The sequence below is a fragment of the Heterocephalus glaber genome, unplaced genomic scaffold, assembly GCF_053883595.1.
Source record: "Heterocephalus glaber isolate CG9 unplaced genomic scaffold, H.glaber_assembly_v1.0 deba00001606, whole genome shotgun sequence".
NCBI lineage: Eukaryota > Metazoa > Chordata > Mammalia > Rodentia > Bathyergidae > Heterocephalus > Heterocephalus glaber.
In genome coordinates, this window is record NW_028258377.1 from 6,626,690 (window position 1) to 6,642,548 (window position 15,859).

The window sequence follows — 15,859 nt, forward strand, 5'->3', positions numbered from 1 at the left end:
GAATAGACTATTTTTAGTGCTATATTCAAACTTTTTTCTTACATACTTTATTTTGAATCAATAACGCTGTACATATTTATGAGATTCAGTGTGAAATTTCAGTATATATATACAATGTGTAATAGTCATATCGAGGTAATTAGTGTATCTCTCAAACATTTATTATTTCTTTGTGTTGAGAAGATTCATAATCCACTCTGTGAGCATTTTGAAATACATAATTGCCAGGTTATTCCTCTTAATCACCTGCACTCCTGTATTCATTAACTATCCTCTACCCTCCCTTCCTCCCACCCTTTCCAGGGTGGTAATTCTATCTATTCTTTTATGAGTATTCCAATTTTTTTATTGAAGTAATTGTTTTGAATTTCATTGGAGTCCTGAATGAGTGATTATTCTTGATGGTTTAAATGACTTTTAGTTTTTGATAATTTTGGGCCCCTAATACTTTATGCCAACTTTTTTCTTTTATTTTTTCTTCTTTCTCTTTCTTTTGTTTAGTCTCATGTTCTGTTCCCAGTTCTAAGCTATAGATGTTAAAGGGAAGTTTCAGAGTTGAAGGGAACTTCAGATTTTTATAAAATCTTTTTCTTAATTCTTTCTGGAAGAGTAGACACATGTACTTGTATGAGAGAGATAAACATGGTTAATGTATTTACCCATAAGAGCTTTTGACTGGATCTTTTTCTTCAATTTGAAGGTGACTATTAAGAATATTGAAAGAGAGCTCATTTGCCCAGCCTGCAAGGAGCTGTTCACCCACCCATTGATTCTCCCTTGCCAACACAGTATCTGTCATAAATGTGTGAAAGAACTCTTACTGGCTCTCGAGGACTCATTCAATGATGTGGGATCCGACAGCTCCAATCAGAGCAGTCCTCGCCTTCGCCTTTCCTCCCCCAGCATGGACAGAATTGACAGAATTAACAGACCAGGTATGTGGCAAAGGCACCTTGGCATGGGGGAGCTTATAGATATTTACCCAGTTGTAATTGTGGAAAAAAAAACTATGTTTGTCATTTTGAATGTTAATTTCCCAGGTAAACAGAATTATAGTTACAAAGGGTTCCCCTCCTTAAAATGTCAAAATGAACTCGTGGTTATCTTTTAATATGTTCTCAGAGTGCTCATTAGATATTGAACACCAATATGTTAAAGCCCTTAACTGTGCCTGTATTTTTGAGGATGTTCTGCCTGTGATGTTCTTGATATAAAATAATGGACCACTGAAATACTTACTAGGAAAAATCCACATATAGCAATATGCAAACAAATACTGCAGAGTTAAGGGTGGGACTACATAATGGGTAATCCTAGAAAAATTTGTTTTATTAGTGATCTTAAAAAATTTTTAAGACAAATTATTTGGTGTCATTCCTCCTGGGAATTTTATGTTTTTAGCCTTTTTAAGTCCAGTTTTTAAAATACAGATTCTAGATAGGTGTGGTGGCACATGCCTGTAATCCCAGCACTCTGGGAAGCTGATGCAGGAGGTTTGTAGCTTCAAGCCCAGATGGGCAGTTTAGCAACTTAGAGAGATCTGGTCTCAAAATAAAAAAGGGCTGGGAATGTAGCTCACCGCAGAGGTCCTGGATTCAATCCCCAGTATCACAAAAGGATTTTGAAAATCGTAAATCAGCAGAACTATGTAATAACATATACAAGTAAATGTAATTTGATGTATAACAAGCACATATACTGTATCTTTTATTACATGACCAATGTTTAAATTATTTCCTGTTGAGATAATGTTACTTTTTCTTCTGTATGGCTATTGCAGGATTAATGTAGATCAAAATTGGTTTAGTATCACTATAGGTGCTGAATTGTTAGTATAAAAGTCAGCAGTGAAGACCAAGGAGCACCCAGCCTCATGTGAAGCATCCCCTCTCTGTGGAAGGCAGTATGAGTGGCCATAAATCCAGATTGCAGAGCTTCTGCCCTGCCCACTTTGAGATCTGAAGTTTTTAGTCATTGGTTGTGGCTTTTTTTTTTTTTTGAAACAGGTTCTCACTGTGTAGTTCAGGCTGGCCTTGAACTCACTATGTAACCCAGGCTGTCCTCCAACTCACAGCAGTCCTCCTGCCTCAGTCTCTCGAGTGCAGGGATTATAGGCTTGTACCACCATACCTGGTTTAAACCCTGAGGTTTTAAGTTTAATTTATTTGTTCATATTGTTGGTTTATTGCTCTTATAGGAATAACTTTTTAATCTTGTAAATTTTTTCAGAAAAGAATCTCTTTCTCTAAGTTGTATTTTTTAAAATGTCATCTTGTTTTTGGTCTACCACCCGATAAGAGTCTCCTTGAGTAGTATTTATGTGCCTCATCAAAGAATAAGAGTAATTTGCTTTAAGAGTTTTACTATGCTATTTAAAAAATGTGTTTTTCTTTACACATCAATCAGTAATAACTAACCAGATATTTTGCACACATAAAAATTATATGTACATACTGAGAAAAAGGAGGATTAGGCAAATTGCAAGTGGACGGGAAATATGAGGACAGAGAGGAGAATTGTGTCCATTGTGAAGTCATCACTTTAATATTTTCCTCTCTGATGTGAATCTGGCACATGAAAGAGGGGACAGAAGACAGTAGTGAGCTCTTGTTGTCATCTACCAGATAAAACTTGATGTTCTGTTGGTAGATCTTTGACTAATTGGAGATTCCTGTTTGATTGACCAAAAAATATTTACATTTTGTATATTAATATTCAGAGAAGACAATTCAGTGGAGGAGTATTTCCACCTATAATTCAGTTGTACTCACCTATTTAGTCAAATCTGTTATTTTATATAGGCTTTTAATCTTCAGATTTGGCTACTTTATACTTGATCTTAGCCAAAAGGCCAGGAAGTGACAAGATTTGGCTACTTTTGTATGTGATTTATATAAAGTATGAAATGAACTATTTCAATTTTCAGGAACAGACCTAGCACAGTGCTCTGAAGGTGCTTAATCCATATTTGTTGAATGACAAGTCTCTGCTACATGATTTATGCAAAGAGCATGCCATAATGACTTTGTTCAATAATAGTGACTTTTTATTTTCAGAACAAGAGCTCCATTCCACCGTACATCCCACTGTCTAGATTAGAAATAGAATTACTGAGATGTAATTCTCATCTCCTTAAGAAGAGTTCTGTGATGTTAGATTATAGCCTGAAGGGAGACAGAATGATAAAGAGTTTAAAAACTTTTCTGTGAAGAACAGTTACAACTAAGAATGTTTAATTTGGTGAAGGATGACTTCAGACTAATTGCAGTGTTGTGGGCAAGGAATGTACTAGCTGTTTTTAGCAGAGGTTCTGGATCAATGAATAGATGGAATAGAAAGGCATATTTAACTCGGCATAAAAGAAAACAAATACAAATCCTTGAAGGTTGACCAGGAATAAAGTGAGCTGTTTAGTCATACCAGATCCCTGTTTTAGGCAGTGTTTAAATCCAGTGTCAAATTTAGATGCTGCGGGAGCCAAACAGGTGTATAAATGAAGCAAGATACTGACATAATAAATAGGAAACTCTCTTGTTTTACTCCTTTAGTATAATAAAGAGAGAGAGATTTCATTTTCCCATTAGCTCACCTGCTGTAAAAACTAGCACTCCAAGTGTGGGCAGCCATCTGATTCTAGGTCTCCTTGTTGGAAGCAGACAGGTCTAGTTTGGAACTGTAGAGACTGGAAGGGATGCCTTAGAAAGGGGGCAGAAGCTACTTGGCACCTGTCCTAGTTCCTTTCTCACTGCTGAGACACAATACTCAACACCCACCACTGTAAGGAGGAAGGGTTTATTTTGGCTCATAGTTTGTAGAGGTTTCAGTCTGTAGTCATTGATTCCAAGGCAGGGTGGCATGGTAGAGAAGGAGCTCATGGCATGGCAGAGAGAGAGATCAAGGGAAGAGCCCAGAAGAGATGGACCCAGGTCTCGCCCCAAGTCGCCCATAATCCAATCACCTTCCAAAAGCCCCACCTATGACTACATGAGGCTTCAGGGGGACATCTAAATATAAACCATAATAGCACTGATGAAGTTTGTGAGGTTGAGTGAACCAGACTGTCAGATTTTCTGGTTTGTCACAAAGCTATTAGTGGTTTTTATGTAAAATTATTGAGAATTAATTTATGGGAAATTCCGAGCAATTAAGTATTTAACAACACTATGTCAGTTCAACATAGGCACTATATCAGCACAACTTTGGCTCTGACTGATCGGGATTTTGGACCATCAGTGTTTGCAGTCTGTTTAAACAATGTATTGGTGTCCACTATCTGCAAATAATATTGGGGAGCTTTCTGCTTTGGGTAGCAAATTGAGCCAGTTGTTTTGTTGTCCTCCAGATCTCCAGCACTCCAGTTCTGTGCCTTACTGAATAGCAGCTGCATTCAGTCATTCATTCATTCAATAAATATTTGAGTGTCTACTGGTTATTAGACAAGGCTAAATGCTAAAGAGTAAAGAAGATAGATGTGCTCCTCTATTTTTTTTCTTCTTTTTTGTGATGCTGGCGATTGACCTCAGGCCTTACACATGCTAAGCAAGTGCTCTACCACTGAGCTATCCCCAGCCTTGACCTGTCCTCTAAAACAATCATGTCATAGCCTAGCATTTTAGACAAATGTTTTACCACTGAGCTAGCCTTGGCTTCCATATTCTAGCATTGTAAAATGCTTCATAAGAGGTGCGAAAGAACAGTCCTTTGTCAGGAACACACGGATAGCAAGTTAACAGGTAAAGGTAGAGCACCCAGAAGTGATAATGTCCCCTCTGTGGTAATCATTCCTGGAAGTTTTTACCAAATTAATGTAAATTTTAGTATTATCCTTCACATGCTCACCAGTTTTAAACTAGAAGTTTACTGTCTTATAATGTTACTTACCCTCCATTTATTATGCATTTGTCTATAATTTTTGGATAGATTTATAGATTCATGAGTAAGTAATGTACCCGACCTCCCACTTCTTTTCCTGATAAGATTTTTAAAGAATCAGTTAGATAGACATGCTTGGGAAAGAAACCAGAAACCCTTTTTATAGGAATTGGAATGGGAAGGGTAGAGTTCTAAAACTTAGTTTAATAATTTAGAAGGTAGGGCTTAATAGAGGATTAGACTTGGACTGTCTGTACAGTAGCCACTAGACAAATATAGCTGTCGAGTGCTTAAAATGTGACTAGACTGAATTAAGATATGCTGTCAGTGTAAAATGCACACTGAATTTCAAAGATTTAGGATAAAAAGACTGTAAGGTATTTATTGATTACATCTTGAAATGATAGAATTCTGAGTATAGTGGGTTAAATAATGTAATGAAAATTAATTTCACTTGTCTCACAACTTTTTATGTGGCTATTGAAAAATTTAAAATTACTTAAATTATACTTTTGGCTCATGTATTTCATTTGGATAGTATTACTTTAGCCATTCAATAGATTTTTTTAAATGAAAGAGTACCTTGAAAGGACAGTAACAATATTAAATTATGTGAAAATAAGAGCCAGATTATTTCATTTTTCTGTGTGCTTTTCCTCCAATTTGTATTTTCCTCTGGTCAGAAAAAAATTTTGTCTCAATTCTATTTATTTGCAATTTTCAGGTCAGTAAAAAGTAAAAAATATACTTGATTTTACTCCTATTTCCTATAGTTACCAGAAATTTGATTATTTGAAAACACAAATCTGTAGGACAAAGTATAAGGCTCTTAAATACTGCACCAACAATGATGAATTCTGAATTCTTTTTGTAAAGTAAATTTTATTTTATTTTATTCCATCCCCACCCAACCTGAATTCTAGTAAGATAGCTTGAATGTTTTGTATTGATGGCTTCATAAATACCATGTGTACTGAGAAAAACACATTTTTATGGTTAATTCAATGATAGAACTATGTGCAGGACACAGTTACTGCTTTATCTTTTGTTAACAAGTTGTGAATCTTCTCTTTGAAATTAAATTCTAAATCCAGCTTTTTGTTCATTGTTCACAGCATCACAACGGAGATCTTTGGGGTGGAGAGGTAGAAAATGCTTTATTGCTTTTGTGGCCGCAGACAGTATAGCGTTAGATTTAAATTATCTTGTGTATGTATGCGTAAGGTTCTTTAAAATCAGTGGTCAAGTCTTCAAAATTATGTAGAAAGTTAACAAATTGGACTAATATGACTTAAAGGTCAACAGGACTAAATTTCCAAGCATGTTCTGATGTTTTTAAGGGGAACACAGATTATTAACACTTGTATTTGGTCACTATTTATTACAAGACATTTCTGAAAAAAAATGACACATGCTCCTTTTGCTTTTTTGAGACACAGTACCCCAAAAATCCTTTACATTTGGTTAGTGGGACAAAACTTAATATTACTACATTGAGGGAGTTAAATATATTTTGAAAAATTTGATTAAAGGTGTTGATAAAATTTGTAGCTAATATAATCTTTGCTTCTTTTATGCATGTGGTATCTTTGTTGTTAATGTTTTAAAGCATTTGGCAGCAGAGTTTTAACACTGAGGCCTTACCCACTTGTGGATAAATAATATATCTTCCTTTTTCAGGCTTTTTGAAATACTCAATTCTATGTGAAAAATGGACCAACTTACATTAAAATTTTCTTTTTAAAAAAAATTCCATTTGACCTTTAAAGTACAATTGGGTACGTTTTTGTGACATACTGGTGAAAGCCCTCCACTTAGAGAACAAAAATACCTGAAATGTTATCCCTTTTCTGTTTTCCTCCTACCCTTATGCATCTCTTGATATAAAAATCTTATAGCCACTTCTAGAAGCCATATGTAATTTTTCAGTAAGGTTTTGCTGAGTCTAAGGATTTTAAGTGTTGAAACGTAGAAATGAGGAGAGACATAGCAGTTTTCTTGAAAGAAGTCATATTTTACTCCCTGCTTTTGATTTAGAAGGTAGCTGAGAAAGTTTCTGCAAGTTGCAGAATGCTAATACTCAAAGAGTAAATGTGACATATAGACATCAGTTGGTTAGAATGCGTCAAAAAAACCATTAAGGCAGCAGCTAAGAAACCTAGCACTTGTGTCCAGTTTGGGGAGGAGCAGTCTACCAAATGGCCAGGTGGTAATGGGGGAATTGTCCTAAGCCAGAATATGTGGGGAGGATGCAGCTGCCAGAGGTTTGGAACGTGTTTTGCATTGCCCATCTTCCCTTTGTTTTGAAATACTTTATTTCTTCTTTGATATTTAAATGGTAAAATTTTAAAAGCTGACCTCTTTGGAGGATTTGATATAAATTAATTTGGGAATTTTTTAAACATTTTAAAATTATTACGTGATTTATGCTTTCTGTTTAATGTCCTTTAAAGTTATCTAGAGTTATCCTCTAAAGTTATCTAAAGTTATCTAGATTTTGCAAACTAATGGTATTTATATACTGTACTTTGCAAATATTATTGGCCCCACAAATTGGCCATTGTTTGGTCTCTGTTTCTTCTTTACCTTTTCAATCCATGATATGTTTTCTTTTTCACTATGTCATGTGCTATCCCATAGATCTTTCTATGATAATGGAAATGTTTAATCCCACACCATACAGTATGGTAGCCAGTATCTCTAAGCATGGCTAGTATAACCAAATAACTGAATTTTAAATTTTATTTAATTTTAATTTTGACAGCAACATTGGCTAATTATATTAGACAGCACAGGTAGAGAAAGTTGAAAATTGACTCTATTACATTTTAGTTTCACTGTCTTTTCTTTTTTTCATTATGTTTACTTCCCAGAATAGCCTTAAATCTGTCCTGTTTTATTTCCTAACATTTATGTTTGTATTTATGACAACAATGGTAGAATATAGATGAAATGTGTTCTTCAGGATTTATAAGAAAAATTTGAATTTTCAAGATCTGTTTAGAAAAATAGCCAACGTATTTATTCAGATAACTAAGTAATATTCACTTCTTTAATATTTTGTCTGACTTAAGTCTGATGTGATGCTTTATACTTAATTTTTTGACTGTAAAAACAAGTTAACCGAGGTATACAGAAAAGGGATGAAATATGTTTTTTTCTTTTTGACATCTAAACCTGAAGACCAAAATTTGGGTGTCACCAGTATACATATTAAAGCATGATTTTGTTGTCATGATTTAATTTTGCTTTATCTCATTACCTAATTGATCACAACCATCATAAAACCAATACTAGTCACTCCCCATTTTTAACATTGACTGTTGACATGAGTTGTTTATTCATTTAAATTCCCAGTACCTAGTTCATCTGTGGAAGCATGCAGTTAATTGTGAATTTTCATTTGTTTAAACTTGACCACTGCACCATATCACTTCAGAATTGTTTGGCTTGTTTTTCACTAAATAAAGTTTTCATTGGCATGTGTTTTACAACTAGCTTTGCTGCTTATTTCATGATATGCCTGCTGTGGTGTGAAACATCTTGGACTGTATTGCATGTGCTTAGTATCATCACAAGAATATATGTAGGGTAGGATTTTCAAATTTTTGTGGGACAGTTATTTTGTATGTATTAATGTTAAGAAGTCTTTAAATGTACATATTAAAGTATTCTGCATGTTTGTTTCATCAGCAGCTTTTGGGGACCAGTGCTGTTTTAGCATGCTATAAAGTCATTTCAAATAGGTAATACTGTGGCTGATTGCTAAATTTTACCATTAGTGATATCAAGCCAGGAATTTTTAAAGATACTCTGTGGAGTGATGATAGTAATGTCCAAAGGCAATATTAATGTAGCTACTTAGACTTTTTCTAAGTTGTGGCATATTAAGTTTAACCATTCACTTTTGGTACTAGATATATGGTAGTATGAAAGAAGGCTGGAGCTTAGGAAGTTTGTGTTTATATTAAGGGAGTTATTTGGGGGCAATCAAGATTACATACTCTAATATATTTTAAGTGAGAGAAAGGAGTATGGTATGTGTGCACCTGTGTTAAATATACAGTTTTGGATTCCTGTGAACCAGTGGGTAAGGAATGTTTGCCTGTGTTTCTTGATTTGTTAAAAATCAGGATGATTACACTGAAAAAAAAAGTGATATTTAAGTCCCTTCATTGTATTAAATACATTGTAAAATTACTTGGGTAACATGTCTAACTGAAGTAAGTAATCTTAATGATTCTTTGTTTCAGGTCATAAGAAGATATTAAATGGTTGGTCCCTCTTAAAGTTACTACATTCTAGGTCTATAAATGACTGTTTCACTCTTCTGTAGATTGCACTTAAGTAATGATCTTGCCTACTGAATTTTTCCAGATAAAACAATACTACAGTGGAAAATCTATTGAAGAGGTTCTTAAAATTTTATGTTCACATATGTCCTTGAGAATCTTACAGAAGTTATAGTTTGTTTAACCAGAAAATACATATGTGGAAAATTTTGCAGGGCCTATCCATAGGGCCTGTGTTAATGACTCTTGCTCTTTTATCCTTCCACTTACTTTCTCTTAGTTAGCTAAGGCTGTTCATTTAAACGCCTTTGGATGTGGTGTATAATAGATAATTATAAATGATTCTGATCCATGTAGTATTGGATTACATGCTTTATCTTTATATCTATATTTGGGATAGTATATGATGGTCTATATGGAATTTACTATATGATTTTTCCTTTTTGATCTGATAAGTATTAATTTGAGCTTGTCTTTTGTATAATAAAGAAAAATAGTTTTTAGAGAAGCATTTTCAGAATACAAATTGATTCAAATGGGAACTCTTTTGATACTTTTTGTTTCTGGAACATATTTATCTTTCTAAAACATACCTCCTCTTTTAAAAATTCTAATTATTTCCTACTGATGTAACTAAACAAGTACTTACTAATTATGCAGGCTGGAAGCGAAATTCATTGACTCCTAGGACAACTACTTTTCCTTGCCCTGGTTGTGAACATGATGTGGATCTTGGAGAACGCGGAATCAATGGTTTGTTTCGAAATTTCACTTTGGAAACCATTGTTGAGAGATACCGCCAGGCAGCTAGGGCAGCCACAGCCATTATGTGTGACCTTTGTAAGCCACCACCTCAAGAATCCACAAAAAGTTGCATGGACTGTAGTGCAAGCTACTGCAATGAATGCTTCAAAATTTATCATCCTTGGGGTACTGTGAAAGCTCAGCATGAGTATGTGGGCCCCACCACTAATTTTAGACCCAAGGTAAGTTAGAATATTACACTTAATGTTACGAATAGGTTATTATGAGGCTAGAACTTAACAGAAAGAAGCATTAAAAGCAAGTATAAGAATTTAAGGCATCTTAGTAGGAGTTACTTAGGGGCTAAAAATCTAGCATGGAAGACAAAAATGTTGGTTTGTTCTATTACAATACAGTGTAATACAATACAATAAATGAGTTTTATAATGATACCTTTGAGTAATAGGAGAAATGTTGTGTTTAAGATTTTAATGGCTAATGTTAAAAAGCTTTAGTGTTTTAGAGTGATGACCTCATAATTACCTACGAGATTTGATTGTGAAATATTTTTCTGATATTTGTAGTTAGCTAGTCATTGTACTGTGAATAAAGAATAATTACAATCTAGTATTTTGAAGCTTGTGATTATAATGATTATGTAATATCTGAGGCAGAATCTGCATTTCTTTAACATTCTGATTAATTTATTTGGTAATGCTAACAACTTTTGAGTATTGTTGTTTGCCCTGGTATGTGACTGAAAAGCAGAATGATTATTGGATATCTTCGTTTTCTAATTTATGTAGTTTTAAAAACTATGATTGATTCTTTTAAAGTCTTCGTTCTTTACAACTTAATAACTTGGGTAAATACAAATATGTGATTATATCCTTAAGCATAAATTTAGTGAAAAAGAAGGGGATCTCAAAAGTTATCTTGAAACTGAGCTGAACGTTTCTAACATCATATTAAGCAGTATATGACTGGTAGATTAAAACAACAATAATTTATGCTTCCACATTCTGAATGATCCTTTTCTCAAACTGGCTATAGATTTATCAAATAGCTTAATTTAATCCTCATGTTTTCATCTCACTTTAGATTCTCATGGCTATTGATTTTTTAAAATTTATGATTTTAACCTATGTTTCAGTCTCTCTCCCTTTCTTTCTTTCTTTCACTTATTTATTTAGGTTTTTTCAGATAGGGTCTCTCTATGTAGTTCAGGCTGGCCTTGAACTCAACATGGAGCCTAGGCTGGCCTTGAACTCACAACAATCCTCCCTTAGCCTTTGACTATTGGGTTTACTGGTGTGCACCACTATGCCCAGTTCTCAGTGTTTCATTTAAAAGATTAATTAAATTCATTAATATTATTTGATTATGAAGGGACTGGTTATTAGTTATATTAGGTTTGAGGATTTCATGAAATTTTATGTATAAATTACATTCCTATACTTTGTATTTTATAAATATAATGAAAGATGGATAAGAGAAGCAAAGAAATATAAATAGGCTACACTGAGAAAAATAGTTTTTACCATCAAGTATTTTGTGTTATTCAATACAGTACAGTTCTTAAAAGGGGTATCCCTTGTGCTGTGGGATATTTGCTCATGAGTCCTTTTAATCATTTCTTGAGAAAATACAACTTTATATTTTATATTAAATATAATAGCTTTGAGAATGTAAGAATTTAGACATTCTGAAAAACTTAAAATCTTTTCCAATTTTTTTTCCCCTGAACCTATGTTAGTATTAGGATTTAACATATTCAACTGTTTTTTGTTTGCTTTAAATATCTGTAAATTAGCAGACTACTTATAGTTGCCTAAAATTGAATCTATTGGAATGATGAAAAACTTTTTGATTTCATTAGTGTACTGAATATCCCTCTCATTCGAAATTGAAATGATTATTTTTATTTTCACTTTCAAATGTATCTACATAGTTTACAGAATAAATAAAGATGTAGATGCTTAATCAAATGGGAAAACTCAGTTGGTCATTGTGTTTGTAATTAACTGGTAAGAAGTGACACCTTGGAAGCTTACATCATAAAGTGTTCTAGGATGTAATTGATGTTGTAAAAGCCAACACATTAGAAGCTTACATCACAAAACATCCCAAGAGTCTCATAGCAGCATACTTCTTGTAGGGATAGTTGCATTATAGATTCTCATAAGTTCTGGTACCTTATAAAAATAATGAATATGATCACAAATATTTGCCTACTCAGGGTAGTCAGAGGGCTTTTCTAACTTGACTAAACATTTCACTTGCATCTAACAGGAGTGAATCTTTTACTTTGTTATCACCAAGTTTGGGAGAAATAATAGCTATGTATTTAAATTGAAAAATTCAAATTGAAAAATAGTAATTCTAATATAGATAATATATGTTATATCAAACATTTTTATTTCTTTTATACCTTTATTCATTTAAATGGCTTTATTGAGTTTGTCAAGCAAATGCTATTTGTATTTTAGTTTTTTATCAGATTACTTGAAACTAAGTAATAGTTTGAAACTAATCATATTTTTATTCTTTATTCAACAGATTTTAATGTGTCCAGAACATGAAACAGAGAGAATAAACATGTACTGTGAGTTGTGTAGGAGGCCAGTTTGTCACCTCTGCAAGTTGGGTGGTAATCATGCCAATCACCGTGTAACCACCATGAGCAGTGCCTACAAAACCTTAAAGGTGGGGCTTGTTTAGTATTGGAAATGAATTTTAATTCTCTGAAACTTTATGCCTGTAAGTTTTTGTTTATAATATCATAGTTTATGTTGTGGTCTGTTTTACTGAAAGGAGTTAGTGATGTGAAGCGTTTCTTACACTAGTTTGCTAGTTTTTCTGAATGATGGTTCTTTGGCCATTAGATGTTGAAGCCTACACTGATAGTTCGGATCTCTCAGGAAGAGAGAAGGGTGAAGGACACTTCCCTGATCCCTCAATGAGCCCAATGCCTGCAAGATTGAGGGTGTAAATAGGAAAGACAGGCTTTGAAGCATAGTAGCTATTTTTGAAGAAACTTGATTCTTATTTCTTACCTGTAGAATCAGTATAACCTTTTTTATTTATTCTGGTTGGGATCCTTACTAGCTAAAACTGAATTACTTCCTCTTTGTTGATTTTGTACAAGACCATTTAAAACTTTCAAGTTTGATAATGAGTAGCAAAATAGGTGGTGGTGTCATACTGCTGGTCTCATTCTTTTTTTATGTAAACAGTATTTCAAAAATAATCCACAAATAATGCCACCCTTTTAAATTATTACATATATATAATATAAAACCACACACACCAGTATATACAATATAAAAATGTGTATACACATATGTTTCTATCCTGTATCTAATTGCATATATATATATACTTTTTTGTACTTTTTGTACGTCATGGTCACTATTTACTCTGTCATCCTTGAACATGTGGAATACAGGTGCAATTGTTTTATTGTTCTTATCTACTAATTCTGTCACCTATGTTTTTTTTTCTTATTAGTGCACTTCATATTTCTCTGCTGATTTGTCTGCCTAGTAACTTTTGACTAGCTGCTAGGTATTGTAAATTTCACCTTTTTTGGTGCTGAATATTTTGTATTCTTACAAATATTTCTGAGTTTTCACTGGATTTGTGACTATTTTTGGAAACTGTTTTGGATCTTCGATTTAAGCTTTGTTAGGTAGAACAGAGCAGTGTTTAGTTCTAGAGCTAATTTTACCTGGCTATGTAGGTAAAACCCTTTCATTACTCTTCCTGATTTTGGCTTTTTCTCTTTGATTGGATGCTGGAAATTGGCACTAATCCCAGCCCTTTGAGCTCTCATCCTTTGGGTTATTCTTGCCATGGCTTCTGGTCATTTCCTTATACACATTAGTTGATCATTGCAAGGTACATGTTACGGCTTGTGTCTAGATGTACCCCCGAAGCCTCCTGCAGTCTTTTTCAGAAGTGGCTGAATCTGGAATATGTGATGCTGGGGTTAAGAGCGTGTGATTTATTAAACTGCTACACGTGAGTGATTGGTTTGGCATCATTCTAATCCCGGTAGTCTAGGTGGGATAAAAGGGGCAGAAAGACGCTGTTAAGTTTCCCTTGTTGCTTTGCTACCTTTGGTCTGCCATGAACTGCTGCCCCTCTGCCATGTGTCACCCTGTCTTGGAGCCAGCTGATTATGGACTGAAACCTCTACAAACTGTAAGCCAAATAAACTTTTCTCCCTTTAACTTTGGGTGTCAGGTATTTTGTCTTAGCAATGAGAAAAGTAACTAAGATGGTACATCTTTGGAGTTCTGTATTTCTTTTTTTTTGGTACCAGGGATCGAACTTAGGACCTTGTGCTTACGAGGCAGGTGTGGTGCCACTGAGCTAAATCCCCGGCCTTGCAGTTCTGTATTTCTCCATGTTAGGTCTTAAAATTACTGGGCTTGCCAGGTTCCAGTCTCATCATCTACACTCATGGGAGACCCTGGGCTCCATGTGATTTCTCTGCTGTGCGTGGCCTTGGAAATCTTTTCCAGACAGTAAGCTATGGCAGTCATAGGCTCATCTTGTTTTCCAACTTTTCAGGGAAAATTTCAGGGAAACTTTCTCCTCTTTGTTGTGTTTTTTTTGTACCGGAGATCGATCTCGGGTCCTTGCGCTTGCGCAGCAAGGCGGCGAAACCACTGAGCTAAATCCCCGCCCCCCCCCCCTTTGTTTTTGAAGTCCAGTATCTTGAGAGCTTTTTATGTATTTTGTTAGGTTGATTCAAGTGGGAGAGTAAATCCATTCTTTGTCACTGTATCACGCCTTGACAGCTTGCCCCACATATCACTGTTTGTGATTAAATTTTGTCTTTTTTTCAGTTTCTTACAGGCTTAATCTTATACAAGCTATGCATTTTTTCTACTATCTAGCATAGGTCTTTGCAGTAGTGTACACTTAAGCTATTGTGTCGGGAAGGACAAGCCGTGCTTTTCCTCTCCTCGCAGATTGTAGCGGTCAACGCAGAAGGCTTCTGTGAACTCAAATAATGTGGAGCTCTCACCCCACCAGCAAGCAGTCAGTCAGTTCTGTATCATACACCAGCTGTGGCTTCTATTCGGTTCATTCTGACCCTGTCTACCTGCAGATAGCATCAGATCCCACAGGTTGAGGGCTCAAGTACCCAAGACTGCCCTACCCCACTTCATGTGCCATTCGAGCCCTATAAAAACTATAAAACCCTCTCTGCAGGTTCCGAATGGCTCACAAAAGACAAGGAAACATTTATTTACATTTACTGATTTATCAGAAAGGATATTACAGAGGGTGAACCTAGGGTGTGTAGGGCGTGGTCTGTGGAAATGGGCCGGGAGCTCCCATCCCCCATTCGGTTGTGCCACCCTTCAGGAACTCCTGTGCTCTGCCATCTGGGAGCTCTCCAACTCCTGCCTGTTGGGTTTTTGTGAAGGGCTGCTAAGGCTTTGAAATCCTGTTGTACCTGGAAAAGGGGCCATGGTTAGGTATTCACTATCTTTCCTTCAGTCTGGCAACATCTCTAGAGGATGCCTTTTGACCTTTGGGTGGCCGTGGGTTTTTCACCTTCTCACACACTATAGTTTTTTCATTAAAGAGAGTTGTGTTTTGGCTCATCTTTATTTTTCTACAGTTATATCTGTAGTAGTTTGTAGACATTTTACTGAGCAGTGTTTCCTAAGGAAATTTTGCTAGTTTTGTTTCCCATTGATAATTTCCATAGATTTCTAAAGAGGACTTAAAACTTGTGTTCCTGTGCTGTTATCTCTTGTGGAATGATGGCTTTGATTTTAGACAAGTTATTAACTAAGACCTAAAAGAGTAGAAAATGTAAATATTTTTATAAACTCTCCTCCCTGAATAAGGAAGTAATTAAAGCATTTGTATATGGAGTATGTGACTAAAATGTATTATATCCTTTCTTCCCAGTATTTTATTGTAAA

The 15,859-nt window shown here is 34.8% G+C and overlaps 1 protein-coding gene across 8 annotated transcripts in view; it reads left to right on the forward strand.

Moving 5' to 3' along the window:
• Trim36 (tripartite motif containing 36) overlaps nucleotides 1-15,859 on the forward strand; it is a 49,204-nt gene that overhangs the window by 11,277 nt on the left and 22,068 nt on the right. For 3 of the 8 annotated variants that reach the window (XM_087194705.1, XM_087194706.1, XM_087194707.1), the window contains exons 2-3: nucleotides 701-935; nucleotides 12,468-12,614. In XM_087194705.1, the coding sequence (XP_087050831.1) occupies nucleotides 843-935; nucleotides 12,468-12,614 (240 nt within the window). In that variant the 5' untranslated portion in view covers nucleotides 701-842. Of the gene's footprint in view, nucleotides 1-700; nucleotides 936-5,987; nucleotides 6,018-9,125; nucleotides 9,147-9,824; nucleotides 10,151-12,467; nucleotides 12,615-15,859 lie in introns of all 8 variants that reach the window. The other 5 variants (XM_087194701.1, XM_087194704.1, XM_087194703.1 and 2 more) reach the window with 3 other exon arrangements.